Here is a 15822-nt window from a genome sequence, read left to right on the forward strand (position 1 = left end):
TGCCTGCCATGTTTTTTTGCTATTTGGAATTCCCCAAATGTAAAAGTTTATTTAAAGCTAAAGTATTATGGTGTCTGTAGTGCGAAATACTTTTTTAAAATTGGTATGTGTCACATTTTTAATGAAGTATTCTTAATCAAAGAAGCAGACAAATCTCACAGTGTTGAAACAATAACCAGCAGCAGTAGATGTTTTATATTCAATGTTCTTTTGCAGAGGATGTGTGTGTTGTCTATTGAGCTAAAAAAAATAATCCTTTACCTTCTCTTATTAATGTACTTCTATTACATAAACTATTTACTTTAATTTCATTTAGTTTTACTGCAGCAATATTCTTTTCATCCTTCCTCTTGACAGGTCTGACACACCAGTCTTACACATGTTGCTTGTAGCTCTTTTTACTGTCTTTGAATCTTGGGCTCTATTACGAGTAGAATGTGTCTGTAGAACATGCTGTTTCTATTTTGTTTCTTAATTTCTCCATCAGGCAATCTAGGTCATAGTTTCCTAAAATTGGATTTAACAGATGAATTAGGATCCTAAAGCTCTTCAAGTATAGTAGGGGACCCACTTCACCCTTCGCTACACTAAACTGGATGATGCTTGACAGTAATTATGTGCCAGCAGCCTCACTACCAGGCAGATAGAAGTGAGAAATCATTTGTCCCTTTATCCATCTATCCACCTATTTTTGAGCTACTTTATCCAGTATAGGGTCATGCGCAAGCTGGAGCCAACCCCAGCAAGCAACAAGAGCAAGGAGGGACACAACCTGGATAGGAAGCCAGTCCATTGCAGGGCACACACACAGATATGCGCACACCCACACCAGGACCAATTTTCCCAGAAGAAAATGAACTCACCAGTATAACAGGGGACAGTGGGAGAAAACCAGAGTACCCAAAGGAAACCCACATAAATAGCCCCTCAGGAATTAATTCCAGTGCCCCAGCTCTGCAAGGTGGCAATGCCAACCACTGTACCACCCAATTTCTCTCTTTATTCAAGTGTAGAGTGGTTTATTCAACCCCAGAACAGAATGTAGCCTGGATTCACCTCTACTCTTATAAGCAGTGCCATAGTGCCACAGGATCTTTAATGATGGTTTAATATCTCATTCAGGGGAGGCACTTCTTACAAAACAATGTCCCCTGTCTCCATACCTGGGTATGCGATTGGAAATTCTGGTCCAGACGGAAGAGTGCCACCTGCTGGTTTACCAACACCAGGATTTCCTTGGATATCTTCTTCAGTACTGACCAGGCACAGCCCTAAGCTCCAACAAGATCAGGCATGAAGGTGTCTTTTTGTAAAGCCACAGTACATTTTTATCACATGATGGAATTTATAACTTAAGGATTCATTCCTATCTAAAGGAAGTATTTTGTAACCTGGAGATTGCTATAGTACTACAAGCATGGACTTGATATATGATATAGAGGTAAATCTTCAGACTCAAGGTCATTCCTTCACAGACAAAGCTGGTCACGCTTGCAGACTGGAGGATTCAAAAGAGCAGCCAGTCGTAGGACAGTGATGACTTAAAAGTATCTGCGGAACTCAGCAATGTAAAATTTGAAACAAAGATTTGGTTTAAAAGATGTTTGTGCTGCAACACCATGTATAGACGATGTTGGATCTTAACTTAAGTTTTAAATATACGTTTAGCCAAATCAATAATTATCCATGAAACAAATTTAATATACAGTATACTGTGCATATATAGATCTGTATAATAATTAATATGTAACATTGTCTAAGATAAAAATAAACCCCTTTTTCAACTGTGATCTTCTGCACACATATCCGCTCCTCACAATGGGTTTGAAAAACATGCCATGAACGAGTTGGTGCATTTCCTGCTGAGAACTGACTGCCTCCCCAGTGTCACCGATGATGTGAAAGGATGTTCTCCCACACACACCTCTCCACCACGGATCAATGGACAAACACAAGGAGGGGCTCAGAAGGGAACACCCAGCAGGAGCAGGGATGTTGGCTACAACTGAGTATTAATGGAACAAGCAGAGGTTAATTCCACACTGAAAAGAAAAGCTGAGACAAAATGGCTTGAGAAACTCTTCTAAGTGTGTGGAAAAACATGCTATAACTTAAATATGCATTTTCATTTTCCAGCACAGAATTAAACCATACTTATTCCTTGTTTGCAGCACACACAACAAAGTGACACCCAATTCTACCATAATTCAAAGTAAGTTATAAAAATAATTAAGATATTAAAATAAAGAATGAGATGATTTTTAATTTTATTTGGATAGCTGAGTAGAATGTGTATAAGAAATAATGATAAGAGAAATGTGTTGAACAGAACTAAGGTTATAGTGCTGTCAATGTGTGACCCTTTCCCACTCCATTTTAATGTATAGATGTAGTCTGAGCTGCATCCTTCAGCCAAAACTAGACAAGTTCAGACAACAGTAAAAAAGTACTTTTATTCACAACAGCTTATGATTGAACATAGCACATACTGTACACTTTACATACTTCATAGAAAATGTGCAGATACAGGGTGACTCAGCTAAAATAACACCCTTGAGGAGTTTGTAAGCGATCATCCACAGTACACATGGGAATTGCAAACGCAGAGTTTGTGTATAGATACTGGAAGCCAGGACCAGTCATCCATGGGAGCAATTCTGGGGGCGAAATCGCCCACATCGTCTCAGGGAGGCTTTTTCATTATTTTTACAATTCTGAAACAGTAGCCAGTTTATACTGACTCTCTCTGCCCTCTGTATTCATAGGTACAGAAAAACATTTACTGTACTTTTTACATTTAAAAACTCATGTTAAAATATTGTTTCGGAAGAATAGTGCTAGTCAATACAGTTCTTTCAACATAATTTAAAGGCCTCTAATACTGATGTCACAGTCCTCAACAGAACTTCAAAGAAACCGGATTTCGAGAGTAACTGCTAAAGATACTGTTTCCAAACATCAAGAAAGCTCAGATTAATAAAAATGTCTTTACCTTTTTAATAGATTTTCATAAAACTCTACCTGCTCAGGGCTAAGGGAGGGTGTTACAGATTGCAGTGATTTCAGAAAGTATTCTCGCTTTATGCTGGAAGCATCCATACTTTCCTCTTGCAGTGTGAGCAGGGCTGCCTAATAATTGCAACAGAAAAAAATTACCAGGCAAACTTAATTAATTAGATTAAATCTACATACATTCTTCCTGTGTTTCTGTACAGAAGCATTCATATGGGTCCTGGCATTCTGAATATAATGTGAACTACCTCAACATCACTTTGAAAAGAGATGCATTTCATGAATGACTGCCACCTCATCATTAAATATAATTATCTAGTCTTGCTTCACACCTGGTTTCTACCTTTTACCCAAATTATCACCCTATCAAAACCTTTGAGAAAGGAATTTTATTTTTTTGTTCAGCTGTGTTGTCGCTCGAAGTATAACTGGCCTTATCAGCCTATTAACCCTCTTTTTGAAACCAAAGTATTAGACTTCCACACATTTCAGTTATGATGCCTGGGTCATTTTCCACAGTGAGAAAAATGTGTAAAAACGAATCCCTCATAAAATAATCAGAGGGGTATTTGGCTTGCAGAGGCACATCAGTTTTAGAGCAGCACAACCTTCAAAAAAGAACAGGACTCCGAGACAATTCTTCATAAGTGATATGATTTTTAAAAGCACCTACCTCTTTGCAAAGATTTTCCAGATCAGCTCCAGAAAATAAGTGAGTCCTTTCTGCCAGCTCATTCAATGAAACATCTGATGCCAAAGGCATTTTCTCCGTACAGATCTTCAGTATAGCGAGCCTTGCCTAATGGAAAGGACACAACTGGTTTGTACAAAATAACAGAGGATGTTCCAACATCTTTTTGTGTTAACACTACAAACAATTTGTCTATTACCTAGTGAATTCCTTACAATTTGCTTTTGTGGAAATATTTTAATTGCAATCTAGCAAATCCCACAGTGGCTTAGGTTAAATCTGATACCAACGAGAAACATTTCTAACAGCAGACCTGTCAAACACTCTCAACTGTGTGGAGATATATATTTGTTACAATAAGAATGTGAAAGCACCTAAATATTTAACCAGAAATTCATGCACTAAGTAAAATATTTAAAGATCTGTGAAACCTTTGATTTCATGTTCTCTGCACCTTTAGGTGACACGCACCTAGATCAGGCTAACTTTCAACATGGACACATCAGAACTGCTGTGACGGTGTACCTCTAGGTCCGGGGGAGGAACGTAGATGATCTTATCCAGCCTGCCCGGTCGGAGCAGCGCGTCGTCCAGAGTGTCAGGTCTGTTTGTAGCAGCCACCACCATCACGTCCTTGTTACACACCTCCTGATACTTCAGCTGGAGCAGACAGCAGTTCACAGCTTGAGGCCCAAACCATCTCACTTCAAAGACCACTTCTAACAGTGAATTAGTGACTAAGACTAAGTCCCTGCATTCAGGCAGCGCCAGGATGGCCAGCCGCCTTCCACTTTGGAGGGGACTCACATCATCCACCTCTGAAGCGCGGCACTCCCCATCATCAGTTCAAGTATCACTCACAGTCAGTGACAACTGTATAGGATTAAAAGCTTCATCGCATTAAAGGGACAACATTCTGAAAATGTCGGAAATCCATCATTATTGCGCTGAAGTTTCATGTGGTCGTTTTAAAAATAAAAATGCCTGCATACACCTGTAATCAAATTTGCTGACTCAATGATTAGGGCAGCAGGAGAACATAATCCTCACAATGACTTAGATCTCAAACTGTGAAGTGAGGTATTTCAAAAAGATCATGGCAATTGTACAGCACATACAGGGACTAAATCAATCCATATGTGAGACTGCAGTATTTAACCAACTGTACAGTTTTGAACATTGTAGCTTCCAGAGCAGCCCTCACACCCACGATTAACGCAAAGGACAAGCTTTGCAGTCCCCGGTGGCTCTGCAGTAAGTGGGCGGATGTGACCAGTGAAGAACAGAAGGGAGAGGCAGTGGCCAGCACGCGGGGTCTCTCACCTGACGGTCTTCCTCGTGCTCCTCCGGGAAGCCCTCAGGCTGGCAGATCTTCCTCCCCACCCCTCTCCTCTCCACCACCCGGAGGCCCACGCCGTCCAGCTCGTTCAGAATTACGGACAGCACCCTGGAGTGCACACTGTGGGGGGCCCGGCCGTCTGCCCGGGTCCCCAGGACTGAATCGATCTCATCCAGAAACAGGATGGAGGGGGCGCAGGCCCTGGCCTGGCGGAAGACCTGCAGGGAAACATGGGAAAATCATGGCTGGTTGACTTCCTTGTTTCATGCTTTTGTCTGGAAAAGGGAAAAGCAGCATTCCCAAGACACGGCTGGGACCATGGAGCATGTGGGCAGTAGACTAAGTCAACGGAAAAAGAACAAAAACATAAAACATAAATGTAAAAAACACAAGACAGAAGTATGGAAAGGCACAACACGGTTTTCAAATAACACACAGAAGACAGATACCAATGCTACACTCTTCTTGGACCCATACAGATATCCACTGTTAGTCAGAAGAAACAGGTTCTTGACACTCCCACAGGGTGCAGCATGAACTAGTGATTTATGCACGTCAAAGGTCAGTTTACTGCTTCTCGCCCTGTGCTGACTGTCTCTTGCCTTTTATTTAGGTCACACTGTGATCTAACACAGAGAAAAGGGAACACAAGGCCTGGTTTCTTATCTCTCCTGAGCCACCCACATAGCAAAGCCTTAGCCAACAGCTCCTAGCTTCAGTTACTCACTTCTGCACAGAAGCACAACACAGGCGAAACTAAAAGCTGCATTTTTTTGTTACATTTCTAAAAAAAATTAAAAGAAGTGGGATTAAGAGATACTGTTTCACAACACCATGTGACATTGATTTTTTTTTGGTTTCAAAGCTGGTGGTGGTAATCATAATAGAATCCGTACAGATCTCAGAGCACTACCTAAAGAAGTCAGACGTCGATCAAGGAAGGAAGAGAAATTCAAATAATACGGTTCAATCGTCTTAGAACATGGCTCAAGAGGAAAGTTTGACTGTTTAACAACATCTAGTCAGGTGAAGAGTAAAAGAGCTGCAGGTGCCAGGAGGTGACAATGGCGCTGCTCTCAGGTCAGACCTGGGCCAGGGCCTTCTCAGAGTCCCCGACGTATGGCGAGAAGAGGTCTGCGCCGCTGACGGACAGGAAGGAGCAGTGTGAGCTGGCAGCCGCTGCCCTCACGAGACAGGTCTTGGCACAGCCGGGCGGTCCGTACAGCAGCACCCCTTTCGGACGCGTCAGTCCCAGCCTGAGGAATGCCTCCGGAAACTTCAAAGGCCACTCAATGCTCTGTGAACATGAATTACTAAAGAAATGTCTTGTTTTCATAAAAAAGAAGATATATTATTAAACTTGCTTTGTGTTTACGTGTTATTTCAGGTACGATTAAAAAATGAACTGCAATCTGACAGTGTGCACTAGGCGGTATTAATGTTTTTTCCCGCCTTGTCCCTGTAGTATTAGACATGCTTTCAGGGGGTCTCCTGAGTGGTCCACTAAAGGCCTGAGCACTATGATGTGCTCTATGACCACAGGTTTGAGCCTACGTCATGTCACTAGCCGACTGTGACCAGGATACCCAGCATGGGGGAAAGGATTAGAGGAGGCTCTCTGGGCTCTGAGTGTGGGCTGGCAGTAAGGGGCACGCCTCTCCTTCTATCGGTAAGGCACCTCCAGAAGGGAGCTGTGCTGCTGTGGCGTGTTAAAGGTCAGATGACTTGAAGGCAGGCAGGCTGAAGGACTCTGCCTGCTCTTCCTCATTCCCCCCCAAGGGTGGCGTCACTGAGTGTGTAGCTGTGAGCCGAGAGCTGAAACGCACACAACTGGCTACTGCAAATCGGGTGCGTATAAAAATTAATTGATGATTCAGATTTTTTTTTAAAAGACATACTTTCAGTAAATGTTTTTTTTTTGTCAGGATGTTCATACTATGTTGTGAGTGAAAAACAAAATCCTGTACCTGTTTCAATTTCAGTTTGACTTCCTCTAGGCCTCCAATCTGGTCCCAGGTGATGTGTTTAAAGTCAGTTAGTCCAATGCTGCTTCTGAGGCACGAGGGCTGAATTTTCTTCAGGGCTTGCAGGAAGTTCTCCATGCTTATCACGTGACACCCAGAGTCCTTCCAAAAGCAGAAGTAATTAAGTCTCCCTCATATCGGAGTTTGCACCTTAAACACCCAGTTAAACTCAGGCTACACTCTGGCACATCCCAGGTAATTCTGACTCCAGCCTCGCAAAACTGTGTGCTTAATTCACAGGAGTCAGGGAAGCCGTACCTGGGAGCTGTGGAGAATGGCTTGTAAAGCAGCTTCCCTGCAGAGTGCAGTCAGGTCAGCACCCACGCAGCCCGTCGTCATTTCTGCCAAAGCATTCATGTCCACGTCACTGGACAGAGACATTTTCGAACTCAACATGTCTAAAATGGATTTTCTTTGAAGAAGTGTTGGAACACCAATCACAATCTGTGGGGAATGAAGAAGGGATTCAGTTACTCATATAATTCTGAGAAGTAAACTAAACATAAGAAAAAACTACAGGGTTACTGTTATTTTTATAGATACAATATACACTATTAATACATCAGAATATATGTCATCATTAAAGAGAATATATAAGAAGATCTAGTACAACGCGGCAAACAAATATTATTATGTCTAAATGTTAAAACTGTCTAATAAAAACACTGCAATTTGAGAACCTACTGATGCTTAAACCTTCTTCACTGGTGTAGCAGCAGAAGAAGGAATGGGACTTGATTATACTTGACTGTGACCGGTTACTCCACCTCTCTGTCAAATCGCCCCGGTCTCCTCAGAGCAGGGTCTAAGGTGTCCGGCTGGTTAGTTGCCCCCACGACGATGAATCGTCCTTCGCTGCCGATGCCGTCCATCAACGTTAGGAGCTGAGCGACCAGGCGGTTCTCCGGCGCGCTGGAGGATCCGGCTCGCTTCGGGCACAGGGAATCGATTTCGTCGACGAACAGGACGCAGGGCCCCTCCTCCGACATGTCCTTTGCCCGACGGAACATCTTCCGTAAATTCTCCTCGCTCTCCCCTGGCCTTGAGCCGAGTATCACTGGGCCATTGATGGTAACCAAAGAGGCTCCCACTGCCGCGGCTACGCTCCTCACAAGCAAGGTCTTCCCGACCCCTGGGGGCCCGATGAGCAGCACTCCTCTGGGGCAGGAGAGACCAAGTCTGTGCAGTGACCTTGGGTAAAGAAGGGGCAACTTCAGGATCTCTGTCAGGGAATCGCAGACAGCGTCCATCCCTCCCAAGGGGATCTTGGAGGAATGCTGCAGCTGGGTCTTGTGCTGGCTGAGCGTCTTGACTTCGCCGACCTCTATGCTGGTTTTAGCAGTGATGAGGCCCGCTTCACTGCCGCAGGGGTGTATGTGCCGAACTTCAATGAGCTCAACCGGAGTTTCCAGGGAAGCTACTGGAACCACATGATCGGGGGAAACATACAAGCCACGGAGCAGGTCTTTCACCAGCTCAGGAAGCAGAGAAGGGGGCGAGCATTTCTTGAATTCCATGTGACGGACAATGACGTCGACTCTGATGCCCTTCAGTTTGGGGCAAACGATTTTCTTGATGTGGCTGGGACTCACAGCCAGGGGCCTGGGAATCCCACCAATGAGATCCTCCGTGATGCATTTGGTATCAAACTGCAAGAACCCTTCAGCCAGGTCGCTCCGAGGCCATGCTGTGCACAAGCAGTCACCATCAAGGACAGAAATGTGTACTGGCGTCCCGATGTTCAGTCCCAGAGACTCCATTAAACGGGGGCCAAGTCTGCACCTCTGTGTCCCTTGATCGACAGGGTCCAGAGGCAACACCTGTAGACTCATGTTTTCCATGCCTTTACCAACCGGGAGACCTGGGAGATCATAAGAAAGACTTGTGGCAACGAATTAACTGGTGGAAACACTGCCATTTTTGTTCTAGACCTTATTGAAGCCAAATGAAGTTACCATAAATTCTCTATTGCGATGTGACTCCTAATCCGTTTAAAACATAAATGTATCCACGAGTTGAATACATTTGCAGTTTGAAAGGATAATCTAAAAAAACACGTTTTTAGTAACAGGAAACGAATTAGTTTCCAAAATCATAGTCAGCTAACATTTTGACAGCACAGACTTGCTTTTCTACACAAAAAGGACTAACAGCTTCTTTACTTTCTTTACTTTTAGAACACTGGAAAATAAAATGCTATATAAATACATAGAAGTAAATTTTCTTACCCAAATCAAGCTCAGCACATGATATCCGACTACTCAATGACCCAAACAAACAGAAGCATGTGGCCGGCATCACAGATTGGCCAATTGTGGGCTTTCTCATGGTTTACACATTGCAATTCTTATTTAATTCTTATTCTTATTTATTCTTATTTAAAAACATTCTCTGTACAACTTCAGACATTTACCGATATTATACTTATTTTGAAGGTCATATTGTCTGATTCTGAATAAAAATGAACGTTTTTATACGTAAAGTTTTTTGTGTGTGGGTAATATAATTTCAGACAAAAATTCCGTGTTTTTTATGGTTGGCCAACAGAAATGTCATGACAACCAGAGCCAACTTTATTCGACGTTTTCAGTTTAATATTTAAAGTAGTTGTAGTTTATGACAAAAGAAAAATGTAAATACCTCATAAAATCAATTTGTTTTTGACACCATTTCCAATAAATCAGCGTGCTCTTAAAGCTGGATGCGTTGCAATTCAGGTAAGATTTTGTTTATTTAAAAAGTATTTTTTTGGTTTAAAGAAGAATTAACAAAAAAAAAAACACAAAAGGCAGCATCTCATATTTCCAACACCAATTTTACTTATACTATTTTTATCAGGGTTTCTCAAATTATAATGTGTGACCATATATTTCAAAGACCACTGGCGCCACCTTGTGCTTGCAATGCGCTTTTCCTTCATGGGATAATTATTTATCTGGCCCTTTTGATTCACATGAAGTGTTATACTCTTTTTCGAAACTGTACCGCTTACACTGAACTCCACAAGCGGTTAAAACATACCCTGATACCTGGATAACTGGAACACCTTTAAATTTAAAGGTGTTATGTGGTTTATAAAAAAATGCCTTTTGTTTCCAAGCTTCAATGTTTGCTGCATCTCTTTGATAACAGCTTGTTGCCCGCTATTTTAAAAAGAATTTAATAAATACAGATTCACTAAAAATCTCGCTCTTAATAGTCAAGTAAGTGAGCAAAATTCAGAAGTGAATCAGCACTTTTCACCATATTCTAGCAATAGGACAAACAACTGAAAAATAGAATGAGTATGAGGTTCCACTATACATCCATTGCTTCTCAGTTCTCGCTATGTAACATCCACTTTGCTATAATTCGGGAGTGTCAAACTTAATTCCTGGAGTATTCCTGGAGCTTAGTATCTCGAGGTTTTAAAGTCCAACCTGAATAGCCACGAATTAACCTTTTTTTTTTAATTAGGACAGCATAGTGGTGTAGTAGTTCAGGTGGGTAGCTGCGTCAGCATGTGTAGGCTGCAAAGGAACAAGTAATAGGTTTATTCCATGCTGAAAAAAAGAAGAAAGAGAACACAACGTTTGAAACGTTGTGTTCTCTTTCTTTTTTTTCAGCATGGAATAAACCTATAGTGGTGTAGTGTTTAGTATTGCTGTAGTTCTTGTAGTGTTAGGGGCCTAGACTCTCTGTGTGGTATTTACAGTATATGTTCCTCCCATATTCACATGGGTTTCCTCCCACAGTCCAAACACATGCTACTGGGTTAATTGGAAATATTCTGGAAAAATTTGGCCCAGGAGTGAGTTAGTGTATGTTTGTGTCTGTGTGTGCCCTGTAGTGGACTGTCATCCCGTCCAGGATGTCCCTGCCTTGTGCCCATTGCTTGCCATGATAGGATAAAGCCAGTATAAGATGGATGGATAGATGTTCTTAAATAGACATATAGGCCTAAAACATTCCTCTTTAGGTCTTTTACAATTTACAATGAAAAATGCACTTCAGTAAAAGTAGTTAGCTATAAATCACCTTCATGCCTGTTTATCAGTATTAACAATTATGCATTCATTAAATAATTAGACCAGCTATGTAACTGAGAACCAGACCAAAAACCAAGAGGCACCAAGCCCTCCAAGAACTGGGTTTTAGTTCAAAGAAAAACCAAGGCACTGAGAAATCCTACACTACACTTTATCTGGACCATTTAGAGCAATTATTCCAGTACAAAAGGCTACCGAGAAGGATAATGAGAAAACTAGGACTAAGAAAAATGTCCACCAAAGTGATACAATGCTGTCAACACCCTTTTACAGCCACACTGGAAAATGTTATCAGAGGAATAACGTACCCTACTAGGGTACAATTACAAATTCAAGAGCTGCATAAACTCATAACAAAGTGTGTCTGAAAAATGGCATCAAAAGAAAAAGTAAAATGTTTCTTTTACACAAGTTAAAATAAATGGCATCCACGTATGAAGAAGCCTATGATTATGTACAGTATATTTGTGTCAGCTTACATGGTGACTGAAAACTAAATGTCGCAAAGGAAGAGAACAGTCATACTAGACTGCAGCTCTTTTATGAGATGACGTATGATTCTAATGGAGGAACTGTCCAGCTAAGAATGGCTCTGCCATGGTTATTTTAATTAGAACTGACAGCAAGCCTGATTGAAACTCTAGGAACTGCCTTTCTTAGTTGACATTACAATGCCATGGTGTGCATGGATGTGTAATAACAAAAGAGCTTATACTGTCTTTAATTACAGCTAATTAAGTATCTGCTGTGATACAGAACAGTTCATGCTTTCCAGATTTTTAGAACCACCGTGCAAAAAAATAGAAAAAAACATTTGTTTAAATTTGCAGTCAGTACAGATGATTTGTCTGCTTTGCTTCTGACAAAGTTTTAAGCTAAGGCCAGGCTTACATTACTGCCAAACACCAACATTCTGGAGCAATGTCTTAGGCTTAGTCCTTGATTACCAAGACCCTGTTTCTTCTGCTGATGAATAGGCCTATATTTACACTCTCAAGAACTGTGTTGCTGTGTTTTAGCTTGTCTGATGAGCTCCATCAGCTTGAATGATTCTTTTCTTGATTGTAATTGTGCTCCATGCCATTTGATTAATTTTATTCAGACTGCATTCTGTTTGTAAAAGAGACATTTTTTTTCACTGCAGTATACTTCAGATAAATCAACCTCCTCAAGTAATTATTGGTGATCAAACACCTACTGAAACATTGCAATGTAGGTTGAGAACAACAGTTAATTTCCATGTTGACTGGTAAATCCTTACATCCCCACAAATGTACTGCCTAAAGTCCTCCTTTGTTTTAATTCTGTTATTTGCCTTTGGGTAAAATATTTTAGTGTGTCACAGAAAGCAATATTATAAATTGAGAGGTGTTTTCCTTTGATCCTGACACTAAAGCTTTTACAATTTGATGATCATTTGACTAATCAGCAAAGGTTTTTTGTTTTCATTCTGAATAAGCAGACCAGAGATAACTCTCTAACAGCTGTGGACCTGTGGACCTGTGGACATGTGGACCTAAAATTGGCATTCTTGTGATGGTCAGTATCCATCAATGAAGCCTTCTTTACAAGGGGCATGTTGTAGTTGTATTGTAATATGCATTTAACAATGAAATGCTTTGTTGATGCATGGTTAAGACTCAGTCCTTTGATATGTTTCAAGGTTCATCAAACAAGGCCAAAAGTACTGGCGGTGGTTCCCATGGAAACCAGGCTGATTCCACCTCACAATTGCTACATGCGTTCAGTGCAGTGTTCCAAGGCAAAATGCTCTGTAAACAACAGGCTGGATGTTTGCATTGATAGGCTATGTGTCTTGACCTTACAGGTGAGTGGCACTGTTGTAAACATCGTGTTCTGCACATTCTCCAGACAGTTACCTGTCCACAGCCAGGGTCAATAACTGTTCTGGTGCGAACCGGCTGAAAGAGCCGTCTGAAGGTTTTCGACCAAGACAGTGCGGTGTGAAAAAAAAACCTTCAGAAGCCTGTCTTCCTGCAAAATGTGTTTTGGTTAGAAAGCAGCAGAGAAACACACAAGACTAAAGCTAATTAGAGGGAAGAAGTGGAGAATAAACAGGCGCCAGGTGATTTGAAGACTTAATTATGAGCCCAGTGACAGGAGAACTGAAGCTGTGAGAGAACAGAAGTTCTCGGAGCAGGTGAGGCAGCTGGGGAAGATCCATGGAAATCTTTCATGTTGGAAGCGACTCCAAAGTGACAGCGTGTCGGCTACAGCTCGGGAGGAGAGCAAGATTTTTTTTTCTTCGAGGAGAGATTACAAACTGCTGAGTGGGTTTTAATGTTTCCATTAAGTTATGTAGCTCTCCCCGCAAAGTTAAAAAAAATATATTTTAACGGTTCGCTGTTAAAAACTGTGCATTATCTTCGTCGGTTTCTAAGAGATAACAGTGTCGCGGATGACTAATTTGATTTTATAGCGCTGAAGCAGATCGCCGAGGGAGAATTGATCAGAATGCAGTTACGTAGAAACACCACCTAACAGTTAGACAATATCGTTTAATTCATACATGCATACGGTTCCAGAATAGTTGCACGGCTACTAACGCAGTAGACGGTAAAGCCCATCCATAATATGCCATATAATGTTCTTGTTCTTAATTTTGACTGGAAACACATCTTTCTATACACTGTGGTATACAGTAATTGCATAAATTGTAACGAAAGGTAGTTAATTATTGTGAGAATAAGTAGTGATTTTATATTATTTTAAAGTCTCAAAATAACCCCCAAGAGGGTATACTGGTACTTTCTATGTGAATAGCTGGGAACACAATCCAGAGTTATATACACGGTTACAGAGGTAGTCTGCTCTAATTGCATGACTTTGTAACCAGCCTTATACTTCTTTCGTAAGCAACCTGCGCACAAAAACGAAAGAGACCGTCTTTCCTCCAGTTTTTCTCCAACTGTACAGAATAATCAGATTACACCTAGGAATTCATTTTTCTTTAATGAGGGCGACGGACGTTGAGAAGCGAATTGCAACATCGAGGATCGAGACGCCTGTGAGAGACCAGCGCTGGGGAAGATTGCGCGATAGTGCACTTCCCACTGTGTGACAAGCTCGCAGCTCCACCCAGACTGAGCGCTGTCGGCTGGAGTGCCTTGCATAACGGGCTGGTTCTTCGTGAAGTCTTTTTTCGTGTACGGATGATGTAATTCATTAAACGCAACTGTGTAAGCATATCTTGTATGTTTAGCAGCAACGTTCAGTGTTTGCTACTCAGAAACGTGCAATTTTCGCAGCTGTACCTCTGATACTGCATTGTAGGTTTGGTCATATCGCAACCAGCCTTTACTGTATCTGGTGGAAAATTCTTCTCTAAGAAGCTGCGTGGTTGAACGCTGCCAACTGCTACATATTATCAAATACCAATGGATGCTGGTTACTAAAAGATAAATAGGAGACGCGAGTAAGTTTGCCTTTGTGGCATAGCATTGTAATCCACACAGTACGTGGAAGAAGTGCCTTCTTCAGTGCATTGATTATGCGTAAAAACATGCATAGATCACTTACCTAAGCGATCAGGTAAGAGACTTTTTGAACTTTTTTTTACAAGGTTCAATGTGTTTGAAAGAAAATATCCCGGGCATCTGAAAAATAAAGGTGCTCCACATTGCTTTCTCCATGTGGCTTTTGTATTCGATCGCTGAAAGGTGCTAAGCGTGCGCTTATGCTTTAACTGGGGTTTCTAGCTGCGCGGTTCTCGTCGGTAGCTGTCCGAAGATCGTCTGTCACTGGGAATTTCGACCGACCCGTTCAACGCTAAGCGCGGGCGAAGTGTGCCAGGGGCAGCTCTCAGACTGGAGAGTATTTTGATGAGCAAATCACGGCCGCTTGCCAATGTGATGTGTGTGTTTTTTTAACGATTTCCAAGTTCAACCGCGAGTTCCGAGAAAACTTTTTGATGGTACTCTATGGCGATAACACTATATCCTTGTTTTGTTAATGTATCAGTCCAATATTTCTTTTCCAGAAATGATCATTATTTGGCTTATTAAAGTGTTATATGCACATACAATAAGTAGGAAATATACTATTTGAAACTACCTTTTAAACGGCTGGGTGAAGAGTTTAGCTTCTTCACGCAAATATATTTGTGTATAAAGTGGCAAGAATACGTCTTGTGCGGAATGTTTTTCTTAAGTTTTCAAACAAACAAAAAGCTTTTACATCAGCACGACCACATTTTTTATTGAAACTCATTGTGATCTGTCGATTGACATGTTAATTTTCTTAGCAAATTTGTGAACGGCTGACGTGTGTTACTGCTGTTTAAAAGTAATTAAAATGTTTCTTTTAAAGATTAATTCTTCCATGGATCTATTCAGCACGACCTGTGAAAGATGACGGAACTGGCATGAGATCTTTCCAAAGAAACCACAAGATTTCAGGTAAGAAAACGGACTTCTCTATACTTTTCGTCATGCGATGTTTGGCGCAATCTACTGTACTTGCTCGATTTAACTACAGTAATGCGGATATTGCTTTCGTTCTCACCACTGAGCTAGATATTCAACAGAGCATCGGTAGAAAGAAAAAACCGTCTGCATTCTTGTCGTTTTGAGAAGCTGTTTTATGAACGTGTCTTGGATAGGCCCCAAAGAGAACATTAAGGCGGATTCTGAGTGCCTCCGTATTTTTAATACTCTAATGTGTGCTGGTGTTTTCAGTCCATTCCAAGTCAATCGTTTGGATCCTCAG

General features: G+C 41.4%; 2 protein-coding genes across 10 annotated transcripts in view; one reads left to right on the forward strand and one right to left on the reverse strand.

The window, feature by feature from the left end:
* Positions 1-2433: 2433 nt before the first annotated feature.
* afg2b (AFG2 AAA ATPase homolog B) lies at positions 2434-14897 on the reverse strand. 2 transcript variants are annotated; one of them, XM_015342911.2, is made up of 9 exons: positions 14635-14897; positions 7834-8927; positions 7325-7510; positions 7010-7168; positions 6130-6339; positions 5027-5260; positions 4229-4363; positions 3686-3811; positions 2434-3129 (listed from the first exon to the last, which is right to left on the reverse strand). In XM_015342911.2, exons 2-9 carry the CDS (start codon positions 8905-8907, stop codon positions 2989-2991), a joined length of 2265 nt encoding a protein of 754 aa, XP_015198397.1. In that variant the 5' UTR covers positions 8908-8927; positions 14635-14897; the 3' UTR covers positions 2434-2988. The 2 variants fall into 2 exon arrangements, with proteins under 2 accessions (XP_015198397.1, XP_006628756.2); XM_006628693.3 differs by lacking the exon at positions 14635-14897 and adding an exon at positions 9295-9370.
* LOC102683994 (NAD(P) transhydrogenase, mitochondrial-like) overlaps positions 9662-15822 on the forward strand; it is an 82895-nt gene continuing 76734 nt past the window's right edge. The window contains exons 1-2 of one of the 8 annotated variants that reach the window (XM_015342906.2): positions 9662-9783; positions 15424-15512. In XM_015342906.2, the coding sequence (XP_015198392.2) occupies positions 15479-15512 (34 nt within the window). In that variant the 5' untranslated portion in view covers positions 9662-9783; positions 15424-15478. The other 7 variants (XM_015342907.2, XM_015342905.2, XM_069190487.1 and 4 more) reach the window with 7 other exon arrangements.

This window comes from Lepisosteus oculatus, chromosome 5, assembly GCF_040954835.1.
Source record: "Lepisosteus oculatus isolate fLepOcu1 chromosome 5, fLepOcu1.hap2, whole genome shotgun sequence".
NCBI classification, from domain to species: Eukaryota; Metazoa; Chordata; class Actinopteri; order Semionotiformes; family Lepisosteidae; genus Lepisosteus; species Lepisosteus oculatus.

Coding starts and splice junctions, on each gene's coding strand:
- afg2b (XM_006628693.3), bottom strand. CDS start 9,364: ATGCCGGCCACATGCTTCTGTTTGTTTGGGTCATTGAGTAGTCGGATA. Junction 8,928..9,294: donor ATGTGCTGAGCTTGATTTGG/GTAAGAAAATTT, acceptor ATGATCTCCCAG/GTCTCCCGGTTGGTAAAGGC. Junction 3,130..3,685: donor TGGAAAATCTTTGCAAAGAG/GTAGGTGCTTTT, acceptor TGCAATTATTAG/GCAGCCCTGCTCACACTGCA.